This window comes from Crocodylus porosus, unplaced genomic scaffold (genome assembly GCF_001723895.1).
Source record: "Crocodylus porosus isolate Cpor-Errol unplaced genomic scaffold, CroPor_comp1, whole genome shotgun sequence".
Taxonomy (NCBI): Eukaryota; Metazoa; Chordata; order Crocodylia; family Crocodylidae; genus Crocodylus; species Crocodylus porosus.
Genome location: NW_017728950.1, coordinates 22,975,761 through 23,001,709, shown reverse-complemented (window position 1 = coordinate 23,001,709; position 25,949 = coordinate 22,975,761). Strand labels below are relative to the sequence as shown.

At 45.9% G+C, this 25,949-nt stretch overlaps 1 protein-coding gene across 1 annotated transcript in view; it reads right to left on the bottom strand.

The window, feature by feature from the left end:
• DNAH6 (dynein axonemal heavy chain 6) overlaps window positions 1-25,748 on the bottom strand; it is a 244,646-nt gene extending 218,898 nt beyond the window's left edge. The window contains exons 1-9 of the mRNA XM_019555221.1: window positions 25,563-25,748; window positions 25,144-25,398; window positions 18,625-18,801; window positions 15,162-15,421; window positions 11,883-12,150; window positions 11,508-11,642; window positions 11,290-11,413; window positions 9,344-9,488; window positions 1,423-1,591 (exon numbers count right to left, since the gene is read on the bottom strand). Of these exons, the coding sequence (XP_019410766.1) occupies window positions 1,423-1,591; window positions 9,344-9,488; window positions 11,290-11,413; window positions 11,508-11,642; window positions 11,883-12,150; window positions 15,162-15,421; window positions 18,625-18,801; window positions 25,144-25,392 (1,527 nt within the window). The 5' untranslated portion in view covers window positions 25,393-25,398; window positions 25,563-25,748. The remainder of the gene's footprint in view (window positions 1-1,422; window positions 1,592-9,343; window positions 9,489-11,289; window positions 11,414-11,507; window positions 11,643-11,882; window positions 12,151-15,161; window positions 15,422-18,624; window positions 18,802-25,143; window positions 25,399-25,562) is intronic.
• Window positions 25,749-25,949: the final 201 nt, after the last annotated feature.

Sequence of the window (25,949 nt, the reverse complement as noted above, 5' to 3'; positions counted from 1 at the left end):
CCCTCCCCCAAGCCCCTTCCTTTCCACAGACTTACCTGCAGGATGCTGCTTTCCACACTGCCCAGCTGTGCTCCTGTAAATTGGTTACCAGATTGGTATCAGCCAATATGCCTGGTGAATAATTGGCTATTGATATTAGCCAAGAAAATCTCTATCAATGCACCTCTACCTTCCCTGCCCCAAGTCCCTAGCACATGGCCAGGCTGGTGCCATGCCCTGTTCCCAAGCACTGCTTTGGGACAAGTGGGAGCAGCTGGCATGGCTCCTGCCCACCCAGCCACATGTTGGGGACTCTAGGTTGGGCAGGAGCCGTGCATACACTTCAGCTACACTCACATGGTTCAGCCTAAAGCAGTGCATAGGAACAGAGCACAACACTGATGCCTGTTCCTCTGCCAGCCCCTGGCCCAGCAGAGCCCAGATAACTTGCGACTCCTGGCCCTTTTCTGCCTGCACTCCTACCCCGGCCAGTGTAGAGAACCTTACTTGAGCTTCAACTTGTCAGGTGCAGAGCTGGAGGGGCAAGGAGACAGCCTTACTGGGCAGAAGGCTGACCAGGAGCTCAGCACCCCATGGCTTGGAGCTTAAACTGGGGGTTGGCAGGTGAGACAGGGTGGGCCAGCCGGGGAAGGGAGCGGCTGCTGCTGCAAGTGGCTGGCATGGGGGAGGAAAAATGGAAAACAGCACCGAAAGCCAGGGCAACCATGGGCCAGATACAATTCTCCTTCAGAGGAGCAGCTGCAAGCCAGGTTAAATCACTTGGCAAGCTGAATCCAGCCTGCGAGCCATATTTTGCCCACCCCTAATGTAAGGCATAAAATTGTTAATTGCTGTACTCAATAAACACTCTCTTCAGAAAACGGACTATTCTTGTCCAAGCCTTTTTCATGACTTCAGTGCCACCACCTAGATTCTAATGTTAAATTTAGGGTAAAAGGCCTGATTCCTCAATCCCACTAAGTCAATGGCAAAAGTTATATTGGCCTCTAAAAGACAGAATCCTTCAGGGGTAAAGCCTCAAGACTAGATTCTTCTGAAAGCAGAACTACAAAGGTTCATTAGTGGGACTATGAAACAAACAAGAGCTAAGCATTTTTGTTTCTTTACATTGCTGGAAATAGTAGAGAAGACAGATTACAGACAACAGTGCACTGCATCACAATAGTAACATTTGCAGGACAAGACAAGGCAAAGTGCTTTCTATGACAATAGTAAATCATCAAATATTTGCTTATTAACCTAAATAATTTTCAGCCTCAATTTAAAATCAATATATCAACAAACAAACATGAGATGTCTGGCTAAAGTTACAGCTGGTGGGATCTGGTGGGTATTTAACACTTTTACAAAAAAACAAGCCATTTTAGTCATCACAGTCTGAATCACTACAAGCATTTTCTTTTTAAAAAAAAGTGAAATTACCTTCTTGTCAGAGACTTCATTTTTTAACTCTGTGTTCCATTTCTGTATGACATCTGCAGCAGGTGTTCTTTTTAATTTTTCAGTGAGGTAGTTCAAAAGGGAAGTGACTGACTTTACTGCCAGGACATGCATTGTGTTCACTATTAGGCAGTCAGCAAGACGGATAAAGCTAGAGGGACAGAAGAAAAATGTGCATTTCTTTATCACCTTGGATGCATGTCAGAAGGTTCTGTAGCAAAAGCCTCTGATTTTGGGGGAAAAGTTCTGCATTATACTTTCAAAGGGCTGATTCCTGAAGTCCACATTTGTGCGTTGCTCAGGCAGAACTCCCACTGAAACTCAAGGAGCCTTTTCCTTGAGAAGGGGTACGTTTGAAAAATCCACTGGGGAGGAGGGGAGGGAGAGATGGGGAAGGGAGGCAGCTGCCAGTGTCAGAGGAAATAGAGGGAGGAAGGGAGAAAGGAAAGTGCAGAGAGGGCTGTAAAGGGGATCAGTGGCATGGTACAGGGCAGAAAAGAGGATGCATCAGGATGAGCTGCTTGCTGCTGTTTCCCAGTGCTGCAGGCTAGATCCAATCACTTTGGGAGCTGGATCCAGTCTGCAGGCTGCAAGCTGAGCACCACTGGATTATAAACATCATGGAACAGAATATGAATTATTTCACACTTCTACAATAAACTGAAAAAGCTGGTAACATGACAGATCAGCACTCCAGATTGGACTCCCCATAATTTAGGCTACTTTTAACACAGTGCAGTCAAAGTCCCTCCTTGTTCCCTAGTTCTTGGGGTACACTTGCTTGCTCTAAGCAACTCAACAATTTATACATACAGGTTTCTCTTGGTTTATGTGGGTTCTGTATGTGCAAATTCACTGTTATGCAATGACCCTTTTTATACCAAAAATTCATTATATGTGAGGTAAATTCACTCTTATGCACTCAGTGTAGTGGAAGCCTGCAGTCAACTACTCTGTGCAGTGCGTTGTGGAAGCGACACACACCAAAATAGTCTCCTGTGTGGATCTGTGCTCCTCAGTCATTTTCTGCAACACGTGTTTCTGTAGTTGCCATCTCCACGGTGGTAACATTCTCCACCACCCTGTGCTTGTGTGTACTGTCTGCTGTTGGTGAGTACCAAAACTGCCTTGTAAAAGTGATAGAAATGGGTCTGCAGGTCAGTACAGTCGAGGTCTTGGAAGCTATCCCAATTTGTTACATTGTAAAGTGGGTTCCCTTTATGTGAATTCAAATTATGCACCATTTTCCAGAAAGCACGTATAGCATAAAGTGAGGGAAACCTGTATCTTTTCAACAGCTGATTTAATTTGACTCCATATGGACCTCTTCTTTCAATTTTTTTCATGACGTTGATATTACCAATGAAATATTGTTTCTTAGTATGATACATTTTACTGGTAAGGGAAAGATGAGCACACAGGTGTAACTGCTAAACCATATGATTGTCACAGCTACAGATTCTGGAACTGACCTGAAGCACAGTGGCAAGGATTTCTGCATATGGTATTTTAATTGGAGCATCAGGTAATCTGATGCAGAATGACTGGTATTCAAAAGCTTGTTTAACTTTACCTCAACCATGCAGTTGGTCCAATAAAAGGTATCACCCACAAAAACCTTTGCCTCTCGTTATTCTTGGACCATCACAACTACATCACTCCGACACTACCTGAAGCACAGGAAATATTAGTATCAAAAAATCATACTTTCTAATATGTTAGAGCAGTGATTTTCAACCAGAGTCCTGTGGAACCCTGGGGTGCTATGGAATCCTTCCAAGAGCACCACAAAGGCTAAGTACAGACATTTGGGGAGGTTAATCAGGTTCAAAACAGCCACCCGAGTTAAACTTATCTTGTCCTGGTACCAACCTTACATTTACAAACCTGGTCTCAGTGATCAGAAATCAAAGCCTCTAACTATACAGAAGTTCCATGCATACAAATTGGTCTAAAAATTGTGGAACCTGATGTCAGATAAATCTGGATCTCTGCAGTATCAAACTTACTTGATTTAGGTCAAACCAGTACATGGATAGAACTTCTGTACACTTTCCCAGCACAGCCCTGGGGCTGGAAACCAAGTGCCAACGCCAGCCCTGGGGCTGCACTTTTCACCCTCCCCCACCGTGAACCAGGCTATTTTTTGGCCCCCAGCCCATGCCCCCCACAAATCAGCCAGACCCCACAACCCCTATCCCACAATCCACTCTGGGTGTCACCACTGGCAGAGTCAAACAAGTTAGCCCTGGTAGGGAGAGGAGCAGGAGGGATAGGGGTGTAGGTTCATTGGGTAGGGGGGAAGGGAGCTAAAAAACAGTACCCTGTCCTCCAAAGCCTCTCCCCCAAAAAGATCCTATGAGTCTGTCTGATCCTGCCAGACTTCCACAGACCCCAGCAACACCCCACAGATTGCATCTGTCCCCCCATTCCCTAATTGCTCCTGTGGGTCCCACCTGCTTCCTGCCCCCGCAACCCATGGGTCACACCTGCCCCGCTATCTTCCAGTGGACCTCTGATCCCCCCCGACCTACTTGCTCCCCAGCCCTCCTGCTAGCCTCCCCATCCCAGCTTACCTAATATCAGGCACCCATTTTGAACAGATTTAACCTCCCCCTGCTGCATATGAAAACCATGAAAGCCTGGACAGTGTACAAAACAATGGCTGGGGTAAGACTGGATTTTGGTAACAAGACTGCCACAAGAAAATCAAACTCCACTTGCAACCCATTAGGCATAGATACACTGGAGTGCTTGCTGTACCCAATACCATGCCATAAAATAATAGAAGTGGTTAAAATTGTTGGCAGAGACCTGACCCACTCATCACATGTGTGTGCACCTAAGAAAGCAAGAAAAGGCTGAGCCAGTGAAGGCAAAGAAGCTACCTACGCATTTCAGTTGACCTAGCAGATAAAGAAAACAACAAAATAAACATTAATCTCAAGAGAAACCTGTAAAAGGTGCAGGAAAGATGCCCTGTACATGACAAACACACCCTGCTTACATTTCTCCCAACAAACATTTAATGTATAGGGTGTTACAAATGTCTGGAGTTTGGGAAACAGACCATCACCCATACAAGCTACTGCAAATTTGGCCCAGTGCTACACAAATACCCCAAAACAGGTTTGGTGACACCTCTAAGGATTCTGTTGGACCACTCAGACCCACCACCTTTAAACTGACCTATAATTGCAGGGGCTGCAGAAAAAACAGTCTTCACACCAAGCCAAATCCAGAACAGGAGCCAGGCAATTAACAGTTGTGTTATGACCTTTTCCTCCATGTTGGTTGGACTCTAATCAGCCAATCATCAAGGAAAAATGCTTTGAAGCTATACAATTAAACAGTATAAAAACTAAGCAAATTTGCCAGCAAGGTGTGTGCAGTGCAGACCAAGCCATACTGCCACCAAGCCAACAAGTGACAGACCCATGCTTTGAGGTGGTACAAGAACTACTTCCTGCCTGCATTGGGTAAAGACCTGTTTACAGCTAAGATAATACTAAGGACTAAATAGCTCATTTTATATTGGGAAAATGTCTTTTTCTGTTATTTAATTGTACCTTATTGGAAGTTATTAAAACAAGTCTTCCTGTTACTCATCAACTGAGTCTTGTGCCAATTCTCAGAGCACTAGGTTTAAAAATCTGCTTTCTAAATGCAACGCCCCCCAAGCCTCCCCAAATGTCTTTACTTAGTCACAATGTTAGCAGTGTTAGGTGTGCAAACATAATTCACAAGATAAACCCAGAGATTTCAAATAGGAATCCACAGGTGATTTTATACATGGCTTCAGAGGAGGATGAGGTAGGGGCATTTTAATCAGCGCAGCTCTCAGGAGCCACTCAAATTAAAACACTCACAGCATCTTGTGTATTCAGCGTCCTGTGCTCCAAAATGGCAGTGGGGGTGCTTTAAACTGGTGTGCGAAAAATCAGCCATAGGAATTAATGGGTTGACAAGGTGTCTGAAAAATCATCCATAGGAATGAATGGGATTGACCTGTTGGCAGAAGAACCTCCATTGAAATGAATGGGTTGACCTGGTGTCCAAAAAACCACCCATGGGAAATAATGGGTTGATGAGGTATCTGAAAACTTGACCTGGTGCCTGAAATTCTTGCTGCCTGGCTCTTCCATCCCCACTTCTTGCCCAGTGGGCAGCCAGGCAGGGAGGCATGGAGAGGATGCCCCACCACGAAGGACTTAAGCCTCCAAAAATGCACCCCCTCCCCACAACCAGGCTTAAGTCTCCCTGGCTTCTGCCTCCCCCATGTCTCCAGTGCCTCCTCACTCTGCTGCTTTAAAGTTAATGACAGTTAAAGTGCCCCTGCCATCATTTTGAAACATGGGGATGCTGAACATACATGACGCCAAGGCTCCTGGAGCATTCTAATTACAACACTCCAACAGACTCCACTAACAGAGTCTAATTAGAATGCACTGGAGCAGGCATCGGGCATGTTCATAGGTACTGCGTAGTGTTAAAAATAAACATTTTGACCTATTGTAGTCTAAGTTCTTTGCAACAGAAGATTTGTTGAATTATTTTTCCATAATTAAAAAAAGGAAGTGAAAACAAAGAGCTAGCATTTTCCTATTGGTGCTCTGAGTCTAACAATGGGGATATTGAGTCTAAAAAAGGTAAGAACCACTGTGTTAGAGTGAACTGTTATGAATTTGTCAAAGCACTGCATTCTAGCAGAGACTGCTCTGCAAAAGGACTTCTGCCTTGCAACACTAAGCATTGCTGAAACTAATATTTAGGCACTCTGTTGCCTGTTGGAATCCATATTAGGCTGGTTCCCTGTACAATGCATGTGAAGAGTCATACATCTGAGACAGGTATACAGTAGACCAAGTAGGGGGCACTTACGCTAGGCTGTAGGAAATCCTGTTAACTTTATCCATCTTCATCTATGAATCTGGCAGCTCCTTCTGGGCCGCAAGGAGGTAGTTAGCCATTAATTTATTTCCAGTGTTCATTGGAGTATGAAGAAGAGCCCAGCTGCCTCCTCTTCCCAGGTGAATGCTCTAACCACCAGGCTAGGGTCTTATGCTCATTCACATGAAAAGTAGAATAGTTTCAGAAAGAAAGATTGAAAATCCCTGTTCCAAAACATCCTGGGGATTGACCATTCACAAGCAAGAGAAGATGAAGATGGAGGTAAAAATCCTCTCAAACAAATGGAAAACTTATGCTTTGGCCTCCCACATCTTAGATAAGTATGTCATTGACTACAACAGAAGAGCGTGAGTGCTCTTCCTCCTCCTCCAGCCCTGTTTGGTGCAGAGTCCAATGAATTAGAGATGTTCTATAAATGCTACTAGATAGAGCCTTGCAAACAGCATAGGCAAAGAAATATCAAATTTGTGGATCATAACTGAGCTAAATTGGGAGCTAGGTCCTTAGTTGCACAGCACTGTCTGGGCAAAAGTGGGTCTAGGCATGCCCAGAAGCAGACAACAAAGCAGACAACTAGATGACTAGTGAAGCCTAAAACTGTTAGAAAAACCTTGGCTGTGTGCCAGCATTTGTGGTCACCAGGATTAGGTGGCACCTGAGCATGGGCTTTGAAGGTCTACATTTTGGTTCAACTGGAACAGGAAGACTGTATGTCCTTAAGTCCTTTTCTGGATCTGGCCCTAGTTGCTCTGCAATGAACATATCAAAGTTGTTCAGATATTCCAGGCAGCCTAATCTTCAAGGTATACAGGGCTGCAATAAATCTATAACAAATACCCACTGCTGACAGTCCTCATGATACACTACTGCACTAAAAGCTTCCAGGATTTGCCCAAACTCTTCCTTCCACCGCTTTTTCTATTTCATACTCAGTTTCAAAGGTTAGCATCTGAACAGTCACTCAAGACCAAAAGAAGAACATTGATGCCCTGTGGCCCTGAAAATGTTTATATTCTGATAGATAAGTCTAGATATTTTTGAGTCTTGCAAACCTATAAAAGTCAATGTTGTTTTACTACAAGAGACCTTGCAGGCATAACAATATTCACGTTGTGTTCTCATATCCACTAGCCAGTTACGAAACACAACTTGAACTCTTGACTCAAATATGTTAAATAAAAAATTATACCATCTGTTACTCTCATTTATAGTACAAGTACAGCACCAAGAGTGGGACAGATGCTTTGAAGACAGGTATAAATGCAAGATACAAAATCTTGGCTCTATTAAAGCCAATGGCAAAATTCCCACTGGTTATTTAAGAGAGTCAGGATTTCACCCATGCTTCCCAAAAAACATATACCAGTGGTTTTCAAATGGTGTTCTGTGGAGCCTTGGGGTTCTGTGATAGGTATAAGGGGTTCTGCAAAATGTTTGGGGATAATGGTGGAGCGGACTGGGAGATGGTGTGCCACCACTGTTTGGCCAGGTTGCCTGGCTCCAGATCAGTCTTTAAAATAAGGGGAGGGGTTCTGCAACAAAAGTGGCATGGAAGAGTTCCATGACTTCGGGAAGCTTCAGAGCCACTGGCGCATACTATGCACTAAGTTGTGGCATTTCCAAAAGCTTTCCGTAAGGAAAAAATGTATAGCTGCAATGCCTAGGAGCAGATCAGAAAAATTATGATGCTCTGAGCTAGAGAGAAGTCCCCAGAAGATATCAGACAGTGATAAAAGACCCATGCCAGAGAAGACAACATAAATGGAATAGTGAAAAATCATGATTTGTGGAGCACATGTTGAAGAGAGGAAAGGAATCACAGAGAGCTGTACGGGTAGGGTGGGGAGTCAATGGAGGGACTCTAGTGCAGGACAACTAGATTCAGACTTTTGAAGGTTAGACTATTTCCTTACCATCTGTTGAAATCTGAGGTCTCAGAATTCATGGCAGATAGTAATGGGGTGAAACCCCCACCTTCAATCTGCTCCCTGTAGACCACAAAGGCACCCTACCAGAGGCAGGTTTCCCCTGTGCAGGCATGGGGCAAGAAAGGCACAGAGCTGCCTCCTCACGACACCCTGACAAATTCCAGCATTAACATACCCCTAGGAGTAAGTGGGGAATCTAAAGAGCAGAGCTGCAGACTGGAGATTTAAGGTGGTGCTATGGCTCTGCAAAGCTTCTGTATCTTAAGTAGTCCTTAGAAATAATTGGCACTGGGGCCCCACAATCCATTTGGGGAGCCCAAGATCAGAGGAACACAAAGATAGTTTATAACCACCATAGCCACATTAGAGGACTGGAGACATAACAAAGAATCTCACCCATAGTCCTCTGCAGGGAAGACATGGAACAATAATGCAAGTCTACCTGGAAACATTGCTTGAAAAAACCTTAAACACCTACAATGTAATTATGTGCATACATACTACCTTAAGGATATACAGTTTTCTTATTCCAGGCTACTTAAAACAGACATCCCAGCTAATTCCAGGCTACTTAAAACAGACATCCCAGCTAATAATGTTGCAGAACAGAGAATACAGTCCCTGAATGCTTCATAGAATAACATAATAAAAAGTAATGATGCACAAGAAAGCTATCTTTATTGTTCTATAACTAAAGACAAAGGTAATAATATTCTTAACCTTGTGTTTTTGGTTCTTAACCGATCACTCACAGAGATCAAGACAGAATTTTCCCTTATTTGTACTGCAAAACTAGCCAGGGACATTAGAAGGGTGTTGTTTATTTCTACTGACTCATTATTTTATCTCATATATTCTTTGGTAAGCACCAATATGAACTGAAACATGAGATATTTAGCCTTTGCTAAGGAATAGACTAATTCATAGATGCCCTGATCTGGCATGAAAATTTTATTTCCTTCTGGCGAGCCCACTACATACCAATATAGTGACTGTAAGGAACACTGCACTTAAACTGTTACGAAATTATTTAAAAAGAGAGCACGAGAACAGCAGCTACTAACCAGGTTAGCCTTCTACAATGAGACCTTTTGCTGGCTTGTTCTGTGTAGGTCATTTTATCAGTTGATTCGCCATATAATTCTCTTTCAAAATGAGGAAGAATAAGCATAGTTGAAGTTGCTAATCCAGTTGCCACAGAAATCTGGTCTGCATTGGGAAATATACAAACCTATGTTAATGAAAATACTATGAACACTGTAACAACAGGTGTGTAACTGGAAATTCTAGAACTCTGTAAAAGCATTGCTCAAGTGGTTCTATCTGATCTAAACCAGAAACAAAGGCCTAGTGGGTTTTTTATAAGAAAAAAAAAACTAAAGACAAAACTAAATCAAACAAAATAAACTATACAGAGGGCCCAGAAGACTGTGCAAGTCTTTTTGAAATAGATTATGCTTTAAATATATAAATACACATATTTGGTTTTAAAATAAAAATAGGAATACAGTCATGAGTGCACCTTCTTTGGTATATATTCATTTTGCTTGAATACAGCAGAGGCCACATTTAAAATATTAACAGCCTCCAACAATTGTTCAGGTTCTTTTTGCATATGTTCATTCTACAGTAGAAGCGTGCCTTAGCAAGAACACTCCCAAGCACACCCTGCCCACTCTCTCCTGCTTCCATACTCCAAACCCAGAAATAAACCAGTGAAGACACTAAGGACACATCCAGATGAATGCAGACATGCAGTATGTGGTGCCACAGGCCCATCTGCAGCACCATATACTACACATGCAGGCATTTCCCATGCTGCTACTTTGCACCGTGGGTGTGTTTTTTGACCCTGAGAGATCCCAGCCTAAAAAAAGCAGGACAGCACATGTGGTGACAGTGTGTGCCACCCCAAACCAGAGCCCGGTCAGCCAATGTCATGCTCTGGCTACTGACCAGGATCCCTGCTGCAGAATCACTGCAGCTACAGCTCCCAGAGACCCCCAGGATCCCAGGTAAGGCTGCTGAAGCCAACAAAGTTGCTGGCCCCAGCTTCCCCTACCCCACCTGGGGTAATGTGCCAGGCAGCACAAGGTGTGCTGCTGCTACTTGTCCCTGGAGAAACGCACATTCCCACTTGTGGGGACATGCCCTGAAAGGACATCCTGTTCAGTCAATCTTGAGATAACAGCCCTTGGTGTGTTTGAAAGCAGCCCCTAAGGAGGACCCCAGAGAGGCTTCCTCAGTGTGTTTCTAAGTTTGGAGTGTGAAAGCAGGAGCAGATGGCCAAGGCATGTTGGGAATGCTTATGCCAGAACATATTGCAGGTACAGTATAGTCTGACCCTTCCTAATACTACCCAATAAAGTGCTGAAGAATGTAAAAAGATCCATTAATTTCAAGTGAACGTCTCACACATTTAAAGTTAAGCACATGCTACAGTGCTTTTCTCACTCCAAGGCCTTAAAAATCACTTAACTATATGGTAAGCTTGGCCCTTGATCAGTATGTGCTAAGAGTAATCAATCAATCTACTGCTTTTTTAGAATGGATGGATGGACCCAAAATCAAATATCAAAAAGGTTAAGGTGTCAAGCTTTTTCAAAAACAGCCTTTATTAATGGAGCTTGCAGTCTCTGAAGATTAAAATAAGTCCATGTTTCTCCACTTGTGGAAAAGGTTGGCTTCATCTCTTTATGAAGCTCTGAACTAGACAATCAAGTTTGAATGCGAGTTCTAAGACTTGAAGTGATTTGGGAATGGTTAGTTAATATTTATAATAGAAAGAATTCTAAATTGACATGGAAGAAGAGAATGTTAATAAAATGCATCTTTTCAGCAATAAAATCTATACTGTGTATCAGCACATAACAAGCTTCCTATCAGGTTGACAGAAATATACTAAACTCACCAAAGAAGAGTTCAATGGCCTGACCTCAAGGGCAAAATACAGAACCAAAAAAATCTACACATCCAGAAGCCATTTCCTAACAGTTTTTTCCATTTGTACCTGCACTCTGTCTTCTATAAGAATAATCATCAGGAGTGAATCCAAATTCAAGCAGGGCAGTTTGACATGCACTTCTGACAACTTCCTTTGCTAGCTCTCTGAATTCTGAAAGACGGCTCGCCACCTGAAAATTATCATACATTTTAGGAACCACGTAACCTAATGTCTACAAGATCATGTAAGAAACTTCTAATTTGTAACAAATGAAAGTTATTTACCTCATCCAACTGTTTGACCTGAACATTTCTAAATTCCTCTAGAGTGTACGTGTAACCTTTCTCAATACGACAAAGTCCCATGTCACTGATTCGGTAGCACATTTCCTGGACATTAAGCACAGCAGGTCGCAAGGACTGCCAAAGAACAAGAACAAATTTCCAAATAAAAGCTAAAAACTAATATCAGAAGAAGTTTAGATGGATAATTTCCAGAAAACAATGAAATGTTAATCTACTTGCATATCTGACACTACAGTATAGTATTCCTAACAGCTAGAAATGAGAACTCCAATGTGTACATTTCAGGAGAATTCAACTGTTCCTTTAAAACAATTACATTAGTTTCTGCTTCCTTCATCATTAGCAAATACATACTGCATTAAGGATGAACAAGTTCTCTTGCAGAGCTTTACGGCACCCACGGATTTTCTTGGAGCAGACATTTTTCCTCCACTCAGTAAATGACTTCAGTTTGCAAAAGATAGCAAATATAGGAATCTTGGTAAATGTTTTGTGATATAAATATTCTTGTTCCCAGCGATCTAGTGGCAAGAATTCAACTTCTCCATTGCATGTGTGGATAACTGCTTTCTGGCTAATGGTGTAATAATCATTCTTGTTGATGCAGTCATAACTGACAATTCTAAAAATAAACATGAAACTGACTTTAACAAGATACAAATGAATTCCCACCTATCTTATAGAATTTCCAGACAAACCTGCTAGGCAAATACTGTTCTTTTCAGTTTCCACTTTTATGTACAAGTTCCCAACTTCATTACATCACTGCAAATTTTCAGAAGACAAAGGGATGGCTGCAGCCTAGGTTACAACAGCCTCCCTAAAATAACTATTCAGAGCATTTCTGGATCCTTTGATACCCAATACTCCAAATGTGGGAAAAATGGGAAGGGTGGGAGGAGGGGATAGGGTTCTGTAAACATTCTTTATACATAGTACCACTTTTTGTTAGCACTGAATGCAATCCAAGTACTCTGCTGGGTAAGACAGTACATCCAATATCCTGAAGAATTGTGTCCTGGAAGAATAGTTGCAAAAGATCTGGCCTACAATCCTTGTATCTGATCTGCCAGAAACAAGAGGTTTGCTTTCCTTCGACAATCTCATTTGTGCAGGAGTTGTGGTTTAAAGATTTGGCTAGTTAGCAAAGGCCATTGTCAGTGGCTGGAATTCTCTTTTTTTTTTTCTCCCAAGTCTCAATGACTATTTAGCTACTAGAAATGTAACATTCCTTTGGAATTCAACAGAAGACCATGTATGCTTCCCCTTATGCTTCTTCATGGAAAGCCTGCACATTGTCAATGCCATATATTAATTTCCTATCCAATGATGAGTTTGTTTATGGGATCTGACCCAACCCAACACTGAAGATGGTATCCAAAGAGATAAATGGTTTTCAATTGTTCCAGGCTTATATTTTGATAAGGTTCATCAGAATTTTGTTACATGGACATATTAGCTGCTTACAGATGTGCCCTCTGCTGCTTACTAGAGAAGCCAAGGAGTGCTTAAAAAAGAAAAAGAGGCTTATGGACAGTGGAAATAAGAGGTAGTTGCCAAGAAGAAATATACAAGTACAGCCCATATTTGTAGGGAGAAGATAAGGAAGGCAAGGGTGGAGACCAAGATGAGGTTGGCAACCAAAATTGAAGACAGTAAGAAGTCCTTCTTTAGGTATATAGGGAGCAGGAAGAAGACCAAGGGAAATGTGGGGCCCCTGCAGAATGGGATGGGACAGCTGATAACAGACAGTCAGGAGAAAGCTGAACTCTTTAATGAATATCTTGCATCAGTGATACTGCATGCAAATGGTGTTTGCCCACATAGCCAGATACTGGATGGATGCAAGGCAGGGGGAGGGGGGTGATTGCCAACCAATGGTCAGTGTCAAACCAGTGAGGGACCACTTAGAGTGACTGAATGGCTTCAGGTCAGCAGGACTGGATGAACTACACTGGAAAGTTCTGAGGGAACTGGCTGGAGTCATTGCAGGACCACTGGAAAAAGTATTTAAAGACCCATGGTGCTTGGGAGAGATCCCAGAAGACTGGAAAAGGGCCAGTGTGGTGCCAATCTTTAAGAAAGGGAGGAGGGAGGATCTGGAAAACTATAGGCCAGTCCAGTCAGTTTAACCTCAATACCACGTAAAAGTTTGGAAAAAAACTATCTAGTCCATTTGTGAGAGACTGACAGAAGGCGTGATGTTGAAGAATAGCCAACATGGCCTCATTGTGGGCAGGTTGCATCTGACCAACCTCATCTCCTTCTATGATCAAGTAATGAACCACTTAGATGTGGGAGATGTGGTTATGTCATATACAGGCAGTCCTTGACTTATGACTTTGAGTTGTGACAAACGTCACTTACGATGTTTATAAATTCACAACTCGTTTCGATGTAGGTTTCGCCTTTACTTTAGAATGATACTGCAGGCAGCTGGTAAGTGGTGGAAGGTGAGGGGGAAGGGAAGGGGCATGGGGGGGCAGATCAATGCCTTCTGCAGTGAGGGAGGGTCTGGGACTGCCCAGCCAGAGCCGGGCAGGTGGGGGAGGGGGATGGTGGTTCCTGCCACTGTGCACTGCTCATCTGGCGGCTCAACCAGTGGTTCCCACCACTGCTCCTGGCACTAGTTTGGGAGGGCATGGGCGGGGGTGTCCCTGGATTGGGGTGGGGTGGACAGGGCCAGGGCTGCACCGGACTGCACTCAGGGCAGGCAGTGGGGTCTATGCCAAATTTTCTGGAGGCTGCAGCCCCCCGCCATAGGCCCCACTCTGCCATCCAGACCCACCCCAGTCTGGGAATAACCCCCCAATCCATGCCCTCAAAGCCACAGCTTGTCCAGGGGGCACGGGGGGGGGGGAGCTCCTGCCACTATGCGCCACTCGTCTAGAGGTAGCACAGTAGCTCTGCCCTGTGCCCATCCTGCTCCAGCTGGATGAGTGGCAGGAGGGCATGGGGGAAGGTGTGCCCCTAGATCAAGGCGGGGTGGGCAGTGTAGCAGGGGCTATAGGGTGGATGCAGCCACCCAAAAATTCACTGTAGCACCTGCCACCCACTTGGAGCACAGCCCGGTGCAGCCCTGGCCCCAGCCACCCCACCTCGCACAGATCTGGGGGCACACAAAGCAAAGAACCCCTTGAAATCAATGGAGCTACACCAATTTACACCATCCAAGAATCCAACACAATATGTAAACCATTACCTATGGACAGGATACTCATTAAAATATGCACTTTATAGGCCTGTGGATCACAACTCTCCTGCAACAGGAGAACACCTGTTTAAGCAATATCTTACTATATTATGCTGATATTGTTTAAGGAACATAATCCTAGTTTTCTCTTTGTATTCTATTATAATTATATTTTAAAATGATAAAGTGATCTTTTAAAACAAGCAACACTTTCACAATATTGTTTCTAAAAGTTTGAACTTTAAAATATAAAGAGGAAAATTAAGCACTAAAACACACGTCAAGACTAATGTTCTTTTAGGTAATAATTACAAAGCAATTTGGAAATATAAAAAGTAGATGTAGAGTACACATTAAACACTGCTTCATACTCATTATAATCTTGAACAATACGTTTGGATACATAAACCAAATAAATGGCTTGAAAAAATGTAACTCACTTCAAGTTAAATGCATCATATTCAACTGAGGACCTAGGCACTGCAGGAGTCACGTAAAGGAATCCAAGATTTTTGTTTTCGCATATGATTTTAATAATTTCCAGAGGATCGGTGATGTTGGCTTTAATTACATCTTCTATATCCTCATAAGCATAAGAAGGTGAAGGGGAGGAGGATTTACAGGCAGTTGGTTTTAGAGTAGTCCGAGGCTGTTTGGGAGGAGTAGGCATTAGCACTCTACTGGTAGTTTGCAACTGTACCTTAAAATAAAAGCAAAATATGAAATCAGCTTGAAAAAATACAGAAAATATAGCCAATTGTTTTGGTGAACATTAAAAATATGATCCTTTCCTGTAATTTTTCAAATTCAAATGAATTTGAGGTAAATTAATACTTGAATACAAAAACAAAGCCCAGGCAAATTATTTAGAGGAGCAGGAAAAGAAAAGCGTTCATTAAAGAAGACACAGAGTATTGTATGACATCACTCACAGCAGAGATGCTTGTAAAGTCACAGCCCTGAACAGAACAAGTGAAATAGTCTCTCCTATTGTTAAAGCCTAAACAGAGTTCGCAGCCTATACAGAACTAACAGTTCCTCACCTGATAGCCATGGGCAGATCTAGGAATTCAAAAGGTGGAATGCAGGAGTTACCACTGGCATTGCAGGGATGGTTGCATTGCACCCAGGGCTGTCCCTAGAAGGGCACAAATCGGGAGACCTGCCCTGGGCCCCATGCTTTGGGGGACACAGAGCCAGGTGGAGATCCCATGGCTGCCATGTTTGAAATTTAACCTGCCCTGCCACTTAGCCAGAAGTTCTGGCCGCCCCTCATGCCACGTCCGGTGTGCCAGCGCTTTCACTCCCCAGTGTAAGTGTGCCGTGGGACAGGGAGGGGGGCTCCGCACAGGCTGCTTTGCCCCAGGCCCCACACCCTGCTGTGATTGTCTCTGATCTCACCCCTCCCCTACGCCCTGCAGGGGACAGGCCTCACCACAGCAGCAGTTCTCAAAACTATTTTGAGTCCCCAATACAAGTAAGACTCCCAATCCTGCCTCTGGGTACCCCCTTCCCTCCCCTCCCCCCTGCTGCCCTCCTTTCTGCTCCCCTCCCCTTCTCAGCACGGATCTCTCTGCTGCCATGACTGTCTCCAGCTAATCCAGGTGGGGGGCAGCCCCAAAGCCACTTCTGTCCTGCTGCAGCCAGGGGCTTCTATGAGTGGCAGCTCAGGGTGCTAGGCATGGCTGGAGACAGTGGCAGAGTTCCTGCTTCCAGAGCCTGCTCCTTGCTCAGTCCCCTGGTGTGTCACTCACTAGCCAGACCAGGTGGTGGAAGGGGGAAATCGCCCACCACTGTCACACCTCCTGTACCCAGTCCCAGCAGCTTAAGCACCTGGGATGGCAGATAAAATGTACTAGAGGGGAAAATAACAGGGTTCTGCCCACTGTTCCCAAGCCTGTTACATCTACTCCTGGCAGCCCCCAGTTTGGGTGGGCAGTGTTGCTATAGAAATTCAGGTCTACATCTGAAAGAGAGAGAGAGAGAGCGCTCATGGTACCCAGCCTGACTCTCTAAGGTCACAGTCTGAATTGCAGTTGACCTTACCCCTGTTAAGATGATGTCAGCCACCTGAAAGTATTGTTGTGTGCACATTTTAGTATTGAGCGCAGAACTAAAGTGCCCTGCACACATTCCATATAAAAGGGTATGTGTGAGCAGTGCTCAAGTGGGTTTTTCTGAGAATGCTTGAGGCATGTGTGTGGGACTGCCTGGTGTGGGCTTGATTTGTGCGTGACTGAGAGTGTGGTGGAGATTAACTGATGGTGTCCAATTGATAGATAGTGAGAAAGTGTGAGGGCGTGATTGGTGTCAGCATGGGCCTGAGTACCTAAGCCAGTCAAAGATGAAGAGTGAGAAGGAGTATGCGGTGCTCAGTGGAAGTGTGCCATCTAATACTTCAGTGACTCAAGGATCTCCAGCTTCTTGCTTCCCTTCAGCAGACTCCACAGCAGAGGCAATTAGGGTTGGCTCCCCGGAACCTTTCTCCCTCCGGGTACACTTGTAGCAGCCCTTTGCGCCATTGTTGTAAGTACCACCCTGCTCCGCCTCCCTCCTCTCCATCTGTTCTGTATTAGGATAAGTGACTCCTGTTTAATAAGTGGAAGGTAAGCCATTGCCAGCTCAGAGTGGACCTGTGAGGTGGACAGCCCTCTGGATCTCAGAGGCTGCATCAGCTGGAGTTTAATAAAGATCTCCCTTCCCTTTCTTAATAAAGTTTATTCCTCTCTGTACCTTGATAATAATGGTGTAAGGAATAGACAGATAGTTATAGATAGATATATTATACTTAGATAGATGTAGGTAGAATAGTATAGTTAAGTGTAAAGGGTATTATTGATAAGAGTGTGTGAGTACTGTTTAGTGTTGATATTACTTACTTGTTGATTGCTATTTGTATATTTGATAAACCGTTATCATTCATTTAATTGATTATCCATGTGTGGGTCCTAATTAAGCAATTCACAGACTAATTGCTGGGTGGGCTGGTGGTGACAGATATGTCATGTTCCATTCATTAATGGGTCCGGGGCCAAAAGGCCACCCCTATTGGTAGTGGGACTGAAGGGTCAGCCCTTAATGAGCTATCCTAATTAGGCATTAATTGTTCCCCTACCAACAGGCAGAAGTAGCCCTAGGATTTCCCTTAGGCCCAGTCAGCCAAGGACAACAGGGGAAATGAATGGGTCCCACCTTCCTCAACTAATCTCCCTTGGCATCTCAAGACAGCCTGAGGCTCCAGCTGTACCTTGGACTCCCCCATGGAACTCAGGATCTGGGATCGCAGGGAACTGGGAGGCGACAGCACCTGACCCACACTATGGAAGTGGGGTGTGATTGCTCCACTGTGCCTGCCTCTCCCCCACAGATCCACCTCTGCTAATTATTAGACAGAGGTCTAATATTCTAGATCTAATTCTAGTAATTTTCTAGACCTAATTTTTAATTTCCCCATCTCCAATTTTCAAGTAAATCTATAAAGATAAAACTGTACTGGGATTTCAAGAAATTTGTGGAACGCAGTCAAAGGACCTGCCACACTTTGGGACACTGTCCAGCCCACAGGAAACATTACCCTGTTTAAAGACCTACAGATCTCTCCATAAATACTAGAAGGCACCAAGGGAAGGTATAATACAGAGATGTCTTTCTTGCTGACATGTCCCTTGCCCCTGTGAAACCCCTCATGTTCCATCCCTTCAAAGAAAATCACAATTCCTTCTGTCATATGTTGTCTCTCAAAAATGTCTCTGCCCAGTAAGTCACTTTAAATTACCATAGTTCATATTAAAGACCTTCAGCTGGCATTCCTTACTTGTGGCCAAACTTTGCCGTTTTCAATACAAGAATAAGAAACTGTGGGTGGGTCCATAACAGTCAATTATTTCAGTAATTATTTGATACCTGCTTTTCTCTGAAATCCTCTGGAAGCTCAGCTAAAGGAGTCAAAGATGCCACAGGTGCAGACCATTTTCTTTTATCTGCTGAAGGCTGTAGCAATCCACAAGCTAATAAATGCTCTTTGTTCTTCTGATAGATGTATTCAGGTTGCTTATTATGCTGATACACCTTAAGCACAGGCTCAAGGGAAGGGAAGGGAAGGGAAAACGTTAAAATGAAAGGTAAATGAAGACTTATCTGAAGTAATAAACATTTTAAATTGCATACTTTTTTATACAATTAAATGAAGAACAAAACTACTTCCGGGTAATTCTAATTCTCCAACGGAAGTCATTTAGGAAGGAAAAGTCAAATACACAATTACGAAGGGTGCAATAGCTAGGCTACATTATGGCAGAAAAGTAGCTGCAGGTTATAGTGGATCAAACTAAGTATGAGTCAACAATGTGATGCAGTTGCAAAAAAAAATGTGCAAATCTCATTCTGGAATGCATCACCAGGCCTGTCTACGTAGTATAAGGGAAGTAATTATTCCACCCTACTCAGCACTGCTGAGACCTCAGCTAGAACACTGTGTGCAGTTTTGAACAACATATTTTAAGACAGATACAGACAAACTAGAGAGAGCATGACAAATAATGAGGCATTTCAGAAAAACATGACCCATAAGGAAAGGTGGGAGGAGGTGTAATTGTTGAGTCTAGAACAGAGGAAGAATGCAGCAACAGTAACAGCACCACACCTTTGGCCATGAAGAAAACAACAGATAAACTGACTGGGAGCAGAGGGGAAGGCTCTACACCCACTGGGAATGAGTGCTCCCTCTCTCTTAGACTGCAGCTCCAGCATTCTTCCATAGCTCCCCTTCTCCTTGATTGGTTTAGCAAGAGTTCTTCTATGTTTCACCCTCAGGTATATTGAACTTCAGGACGAAACAATGTGGTCTCAGCTCTTTCTCTGAATGCTGTTAATAATCTTGGGTACATCAGAGCTCTGACTGAGCTATGCCTTACGCCTCCCTCTTTGAAGAATGACTAAGCATCATTTCCCCCTTATGAAAAGTGTAACTGAGTTTTTGCACAAGGTCATTTTTGAGTACGCTGGGATTAAAACTAAGAATCCACATTTTGTCCTCCAGGCACAGAAAAGAAGGCAGACTATAGGAGAAGGGGACAAAATTTACTTTTAAACCTATCCCCCTCCGAGATTCAGAGCTGCTCCGCCAACTAGTGCAGCTGATCTCATTACACAGTCTTTTCCATAGCACAAGAACAGGGGAGTGGGGAATGCTTAGTCACTTCCCTTCCCACATCTAGAATGCCCCAGTCATGCAGTTGTCCCTACACTAGCCCTAAATTGCCCGTGTGCCGTGAACTCTCATTGTACTGCTACTTTTGTACACTCAAAGAATGGTAAAACAGCATAACGAGCATACATCAAGCCACCAAACTGTCCATAGGTCTATAATATGGCAGACCCCAGTTCCATACACTTCAGTCACCGTTAATTTCAGAATGACAGAATGTGACAGATGTTCTTAGTCAGGCCATCTTAAATTATTAGACCATTTCACTCCAGTGCCAGAAGCAAGCCAAGCATGCAGACTGAATATTTCTCTGTTATGTAGCAAACAGTGTGTAAGCCACTGGCAAGATGTGAGCCACATCCTTCCCTATCAGTTGCTTCAAACAGAGGGTAATAGAAATTGCTAACAATCTCTCTCAGCCCCAGTGGTAAAGATCTGTATTATGGATCTACAGGCCCTCAGATTCTACACAATCCATTCATTAGATGCGACAACAAATATTTATCTGGATATCACACTGAAATTTAGAGTGATTTCTATTTAGAAATATATTAACATATACTTTTAAAAATATATCACACACCTTGAATGTGAGTACCAATAAAAAAAGCAGTTATCATATTTACTTGAATCTAAGACAAGATTTCCCCCCCCCGCCCCCCAAGTAGCTGCTGTGGCTCTGGACTGGGTCAGGGTGGTTCATGTAGCAAGTAGGGTGTACATGGTGTAGGGGAGCACAGGGGAAAGGGGTACACAGTACAGGGAGGAGCATGAGAAAAAGAATGATAAGAGGAGTGTGGGGGAAAGGATGCGCAGAGCAAGGGGGGCATAGGGAAAAGGCTCAGGGGAAGGGGAATGGGGAAAGGAACAGGCAGAGCACAGGGACAGAAAATGAAAGAGGAGCAAGGGGGAACACAGGGAAAATGTACAGGAAAGGGAGTGTGCCCTGCAAGCGGAAGGGTGGCAATGAGAAGGAGTGTACAGTGTTGGGAGGAGCACAGGGGAAAGGGCAGTGGGGGAGTGCAGGGAAAGAGACAGTGTGGGGGAAGGGTACGGGGAAAAGGGATGCACAGAGCAGGGAGAGGGGGAAGGGACACACAGAGCAGTAGGGGCAGCTGCTGCTACTCCAGCCCTGACCCTGACCAGGGCTGGAGGTCAGAGCCTGAGCCACTGCTACTGCCTGGCATGGCCAGGTGCTCCATGAACCCAGCAGAAACAGAACCAGAGCAACTGCAAAGGTAAGTAGGGGCGGGGGGAAGCACCAGAGGGGGACACGTGGCAGAGCAGAAGGCACTGGGGAGGGGGATAACAGGTAGCAAGGAGGTAGGCCCAGGGGGCCAAGCAGCAACAGGGAGAGGAGTGGGTGGGAAACACAACAAGGGGTGTGGGGCAGGCTGCCTGCTTTCCAGTCGCTGCTTTCCCTGATACTACTTTCTCTGTGGCAGTGGTTTGGGGGTGGGGGCAGGGATTAAGAGGCCATCCAACAACTAGATGCTAGATATGGAAAATTAAAACACATTTATAATTTTCTATGAGTAGAATCTAATAATTGGGAGGTCATCTGAAATTCCAGGTCACCTTAAATTATAAAGGATAAAAATAAAACTATAATATAAAGACATTCTAATATTATAAAAGCCTTAGTCTGGCTGTCCCTAACGCTTTATTCGCATTTTGATTGGCTGTCTCAGCAGCCAATCAGAGTGCTCCAAGAGTGGTCAGACTGCAAGTGGTGGTGGTGCCACAGCAGAGCGCCACCATGACAGCAGGGACAGAGGGGGCAGGGGGAGCCAAGGCCAGCACAACTAGCCTCAGCCCTCCCCCCCATGCCTTGCTTTATGAAGGAGGCAGTGGCAGCGTGAGGGGAGTGGAGAACAGGGCTGGATCCATGGCGGTGGCATGAGGGAGGCAGGGAACAGGCCCATGCCCACTGCAGCATGGGGGAAGAGCAGGCCCAGATGCTGCCATGACAGTGGGGACAGAGGGGAAGGAGCAGGGGAAGGGGCCTTGTGCCCCCCCCAACCCCTGCCCTGCTCCCGGCAGTGGAGATGGAGTGAACAGAGCAGGGGACAAGGCCAGCAGTGGATGCAGTGCCAGCACAGGGTGCTGAGTGGCAGCACTCCGTTGGCGCCCCCTGTCATTCATGGGGAGGGAAGGCAGGCAGACGCGGGCCAGGTAGATGGGGAGGAAGTAGGCCCAGCCCCAAAATGGTGGCAGGGGCGTGCCTGGCTCCAAAACTGTGGCAGAGGAGGGAGCACCGGGCTCAGCTTGGCCCAGCCCTGAAACAGTGGCAGGGAGGGTGTGACAGGAGTATCAATATCGGAACCTTTCCCTCCTGTAATGGGCCAACCGCCTGCTTACTCACCTGCCATGCCTTGATCTTACTTGATTAGAAGATGGTTGTAATCAGCGGGAGGCTGCCCATTTTTCCACGCCCCGGTGACGGGGGGCGCTACCTGCGGCTCCTTTTCCTCCCCTACACCACAGCCCAAGCCTCACAGATGGAGTTGATGTGGTTTGGCCAGGGCCTTGTTATGTTTTGGACCTCCCCTTCTCTCTCAGGGCTCCTCACCACCCCCTTCTCTCTCGGGGCTGGGGCCAATTGCACCCCCAAACAAAGCTGCGCCCTCTCTGGCACCAGGAGACCCCACGCTACCGTGGAGCTCCTATGAGGCCTCCTCCACCCTTAATAAGCTCGCCCAGTCCTCTGGTCAAAACAGTAAACATAAAGCCCCTGGGTTACAACATAAAAACTAGACTGTCCAGTCAAACAAAAATCTACTTCCTACTAGAGAGTGAGGGAGTGGGGGGGAAGGAGGGCTCCCCCAACCTCAGCAGCAACGGGGGGATGCTCTCACGGCCAGAGTCCTCCCCTCTGTCTGTCCGAGCTAAGTCCCTACTCCCACAGCCGCTGGAGAGGGACTGGCCTCCTACCTGGGCTTAAGAAGGGCTAAGCCCTGCCCCTTCCTGGTCAGCTGGTTTTACCAGTTGCCCTGACAACCAGCACCTGTGGAGCCCTGGTGACTGGCAGCTGAGCCTCCCCCTTTCTGCCACTAGGGGTCTCCCCAGAGCAGTCTCCGGTCTCAGGCGCAGGGCACCTGAGTGCACTGGGACAGAGGGTGGAAGGTGAGGGGAACGTGGGGCCAGACGCAGGCCTCTGTCCCCACCTGCACCCCCCATCACCCTGGTCATTCTTAACAAGCAATTGGCTAGTTACATATATAATGGTCTTGAAAATGTTCTATGCACTTGTTATAATTGTATTTTTCATACTACTCAATGTGCAAAAATATAAACTACATACAAATCATTTCTATAGTTCCTATAACAGAGAGTGAGAGGCTCTAGTTACTTTGATGCAGCAGGAAACTAAGTCTACTGGGTGCGACTAGCAGCTGAGCAAGGGCCAGCTACTGAGAGGCAAGCAGGGGAGTAACAGCTGGAATAGGAGCCACCACTGGGGAAGTGACTATTCCAGGGGGTTGCTGCCAGAAAGCAGGCAGCTCAGAAACAACAGGGTAGAAGCTACCACTTGCGGAGAGGGTGCCCTGGGGCTAGTTGCTCCATACTAAGCAGCTAAGGGACAGACAGCTGAGCTGCAGCAGAGGAAGGCAGGCTAGTCATTAGGCCAAAATGCAATTGCCCTGTGGTGACTGAACAGTCAGCTGACAGGAAGGGGTGGGGCTTTGTAGACACATAAGGCCAGTGCCTGAGACCAGACAGTCAGTCTGGTTCTGCAGGTAGTAGGGTGACAAGGCTCTGAGCAAGATGGCTGTAGGAAAGGGACTGACTGGCACCCAAGCTGTCCCCAAAAGCTGCAAGGAAAGAGCTACGGGGGACTTAATGTTTGCAGTAACCCAGCATAGGAAGAAGTTTTGTTATACAACCAACAGGCTTGCATTTATATTCTGATTAAGAGCCAGAGGACTGAGTGGTGGCTATGGGGGAAGGCCATGGGGGGTGTGCATGGTGGGGTACTCACTGTCAAGCAGCCCTAGCCTGGAGTCCCTGACCCCAGTCCCTGGGGCTAGGGGCCCCAGCTGTGGGCTGGTGCAGGCCATGGCTGGGAGTGCCAATGCCAGTGGGAGTTATCTGGCCTGGGGTCAGGGACCCCAAGGGCAGGACACTGGTGCCATGGAAGCAGCCTGGCCTAGGGCCAAGAACGTAGAAGGCTCAGGGCTAGGATAGAGGCACAGCAGCTGTACGGGCGGCCAGGAGCCCAGAGTGTGGAGGGCTAAGGCCACAATAGGGAAGCTAAATCCAGAGGAAGGCTGAAGCCAGGGCAGGCTCAAGGCAAGGGGGCTAAAGCCTAGAAAGGGTCTGAAGCCTAAAATGGACAGAAGCCAGACTAGAGCCAGGGGCCCAGGGTAAAAAGAGCCCTGCCAGGGCCAGGGGCTCAGCAGGCTAGGTGGAATGGTTGGTTAACAGATGGTACCAACAGACCCAGAGAACAATTTAAAGTAACATCTGCAAGAAATGGACATGGCTACAGGTGTAGAGGCCACAAACAGCCATAAGGCAACTGGGCCAAGGCACTGATGGGGTCAGCTGGGTAAGGGAGGGACCAGCAGGCCAAACAAGCTATAGCTTGCTTTGGGACTCTTTTACAATAAAATGATTCCATCAAGGCTTGGCAGGCGAGAAGAAAAAACTAAGGGCACCCTGAGAAGCAGGAGTGGGGCAGAAGTCACGTGGGCACCAGGGGGCTTCACTGCCACCCATTACATGAGTCCTGTTACAGTCCCATACACAATACATGTGTGTGGAAAATAAATTATTAATATTCTACAAGGAGCGTGCTTTTGTAGCAGACAGTGATCTCGACATGGTAATTCACTGTTCATTTTAAATGAAGTGCAAGGTAAAACAACAGCTTTCTTCACATGAGCATTTGAATTCGGACTGAAAATGCTTTGGTAATCAGCATTTTCTTTTACACCATGTGGAATTACTGCTTTAAAAATGAAAAAGAAATGCCATTTCCCCAGGCCCCATCACATTATTTCTTGGTACACCTAGAAAAACCTGCAGCCTATGTCCACTATTAGTATAAAGATATATATATAGCTTCACTGACTTTAATTAAACTAAGTAGCCAAAACTCTGGCTCTGCAATTCACTGCACTGTTAGAGGGACCAGAAAAACAACTGTGGGACTGTAAATGCAAAGGCATACGCTGCAGATCCATTTAAAACCACTTCTCTCCCAAACATACCAAAGGTTCCAGTTTTATGGGCTGCTGCCTCTTTCTTGTTCTTTCTTGCGCCTTTGTGTTATGTACAAATCTAAGAGCCTGAGGATTTGGCACTGACACCTTTGGAGCCGAACAGACAAGTCTTTCCCTCAGCTTATTGGCAGGAGCGCTTGAAGCAGGATGTTGCCCAGTGGAGCATTCAGCATTTCTGCCATTCTCAGCAGAAGATGAGGATGCAGGCAAAGGAGGCAAAAAGAGCTTCTTAGACATCGTGTCCTACAAGTTAAGCAACAAAAGTCAGAATAGGAGAGCTGGAAAAGGGCAATTCATTTTGTTGGACAGTTGTGAGTGGTCAGATATTACTTACAAAAAAAGAAAAAAGGTGGGGGGGGAGGGGATACTTAAGAGCCTGCGCAGAAGCATCTCGTGTCGGCACTAACCTTCCTACAGCAGTCAGTACAGCAGCAGCAGGACTTTGGGAGGACCCGAGGAGCTGCTTGGCTGAGCGCTGTACACGAGAAGGGCGGGTGAGGGAGGCAGGGGTCCCGCAGGGCAGCGCCGCGGCAGCCGGTGGGTGCCACAGCCCCGGGGCCGCCGCCTCAGCCCTGCCGGCCGGGCCCTGGATCACGGCCGGCGGCGCAGCGGCAGGAGCCCGGGGCGCCGGAGAGGGCGGCGAGCAGCGCTCACCCACTCTCAAGAGGCCGAGCTGCCGCTCCCGGCGCGTCTCCCGTTGCCCGGCAACCGCCCGGACTTTCTACCGCCTTCTCATCCCGCCCCGCCGCAGGGCCCCGGAGCGGATTGGTTCGCGCGGACAGGGAACGCTGCCA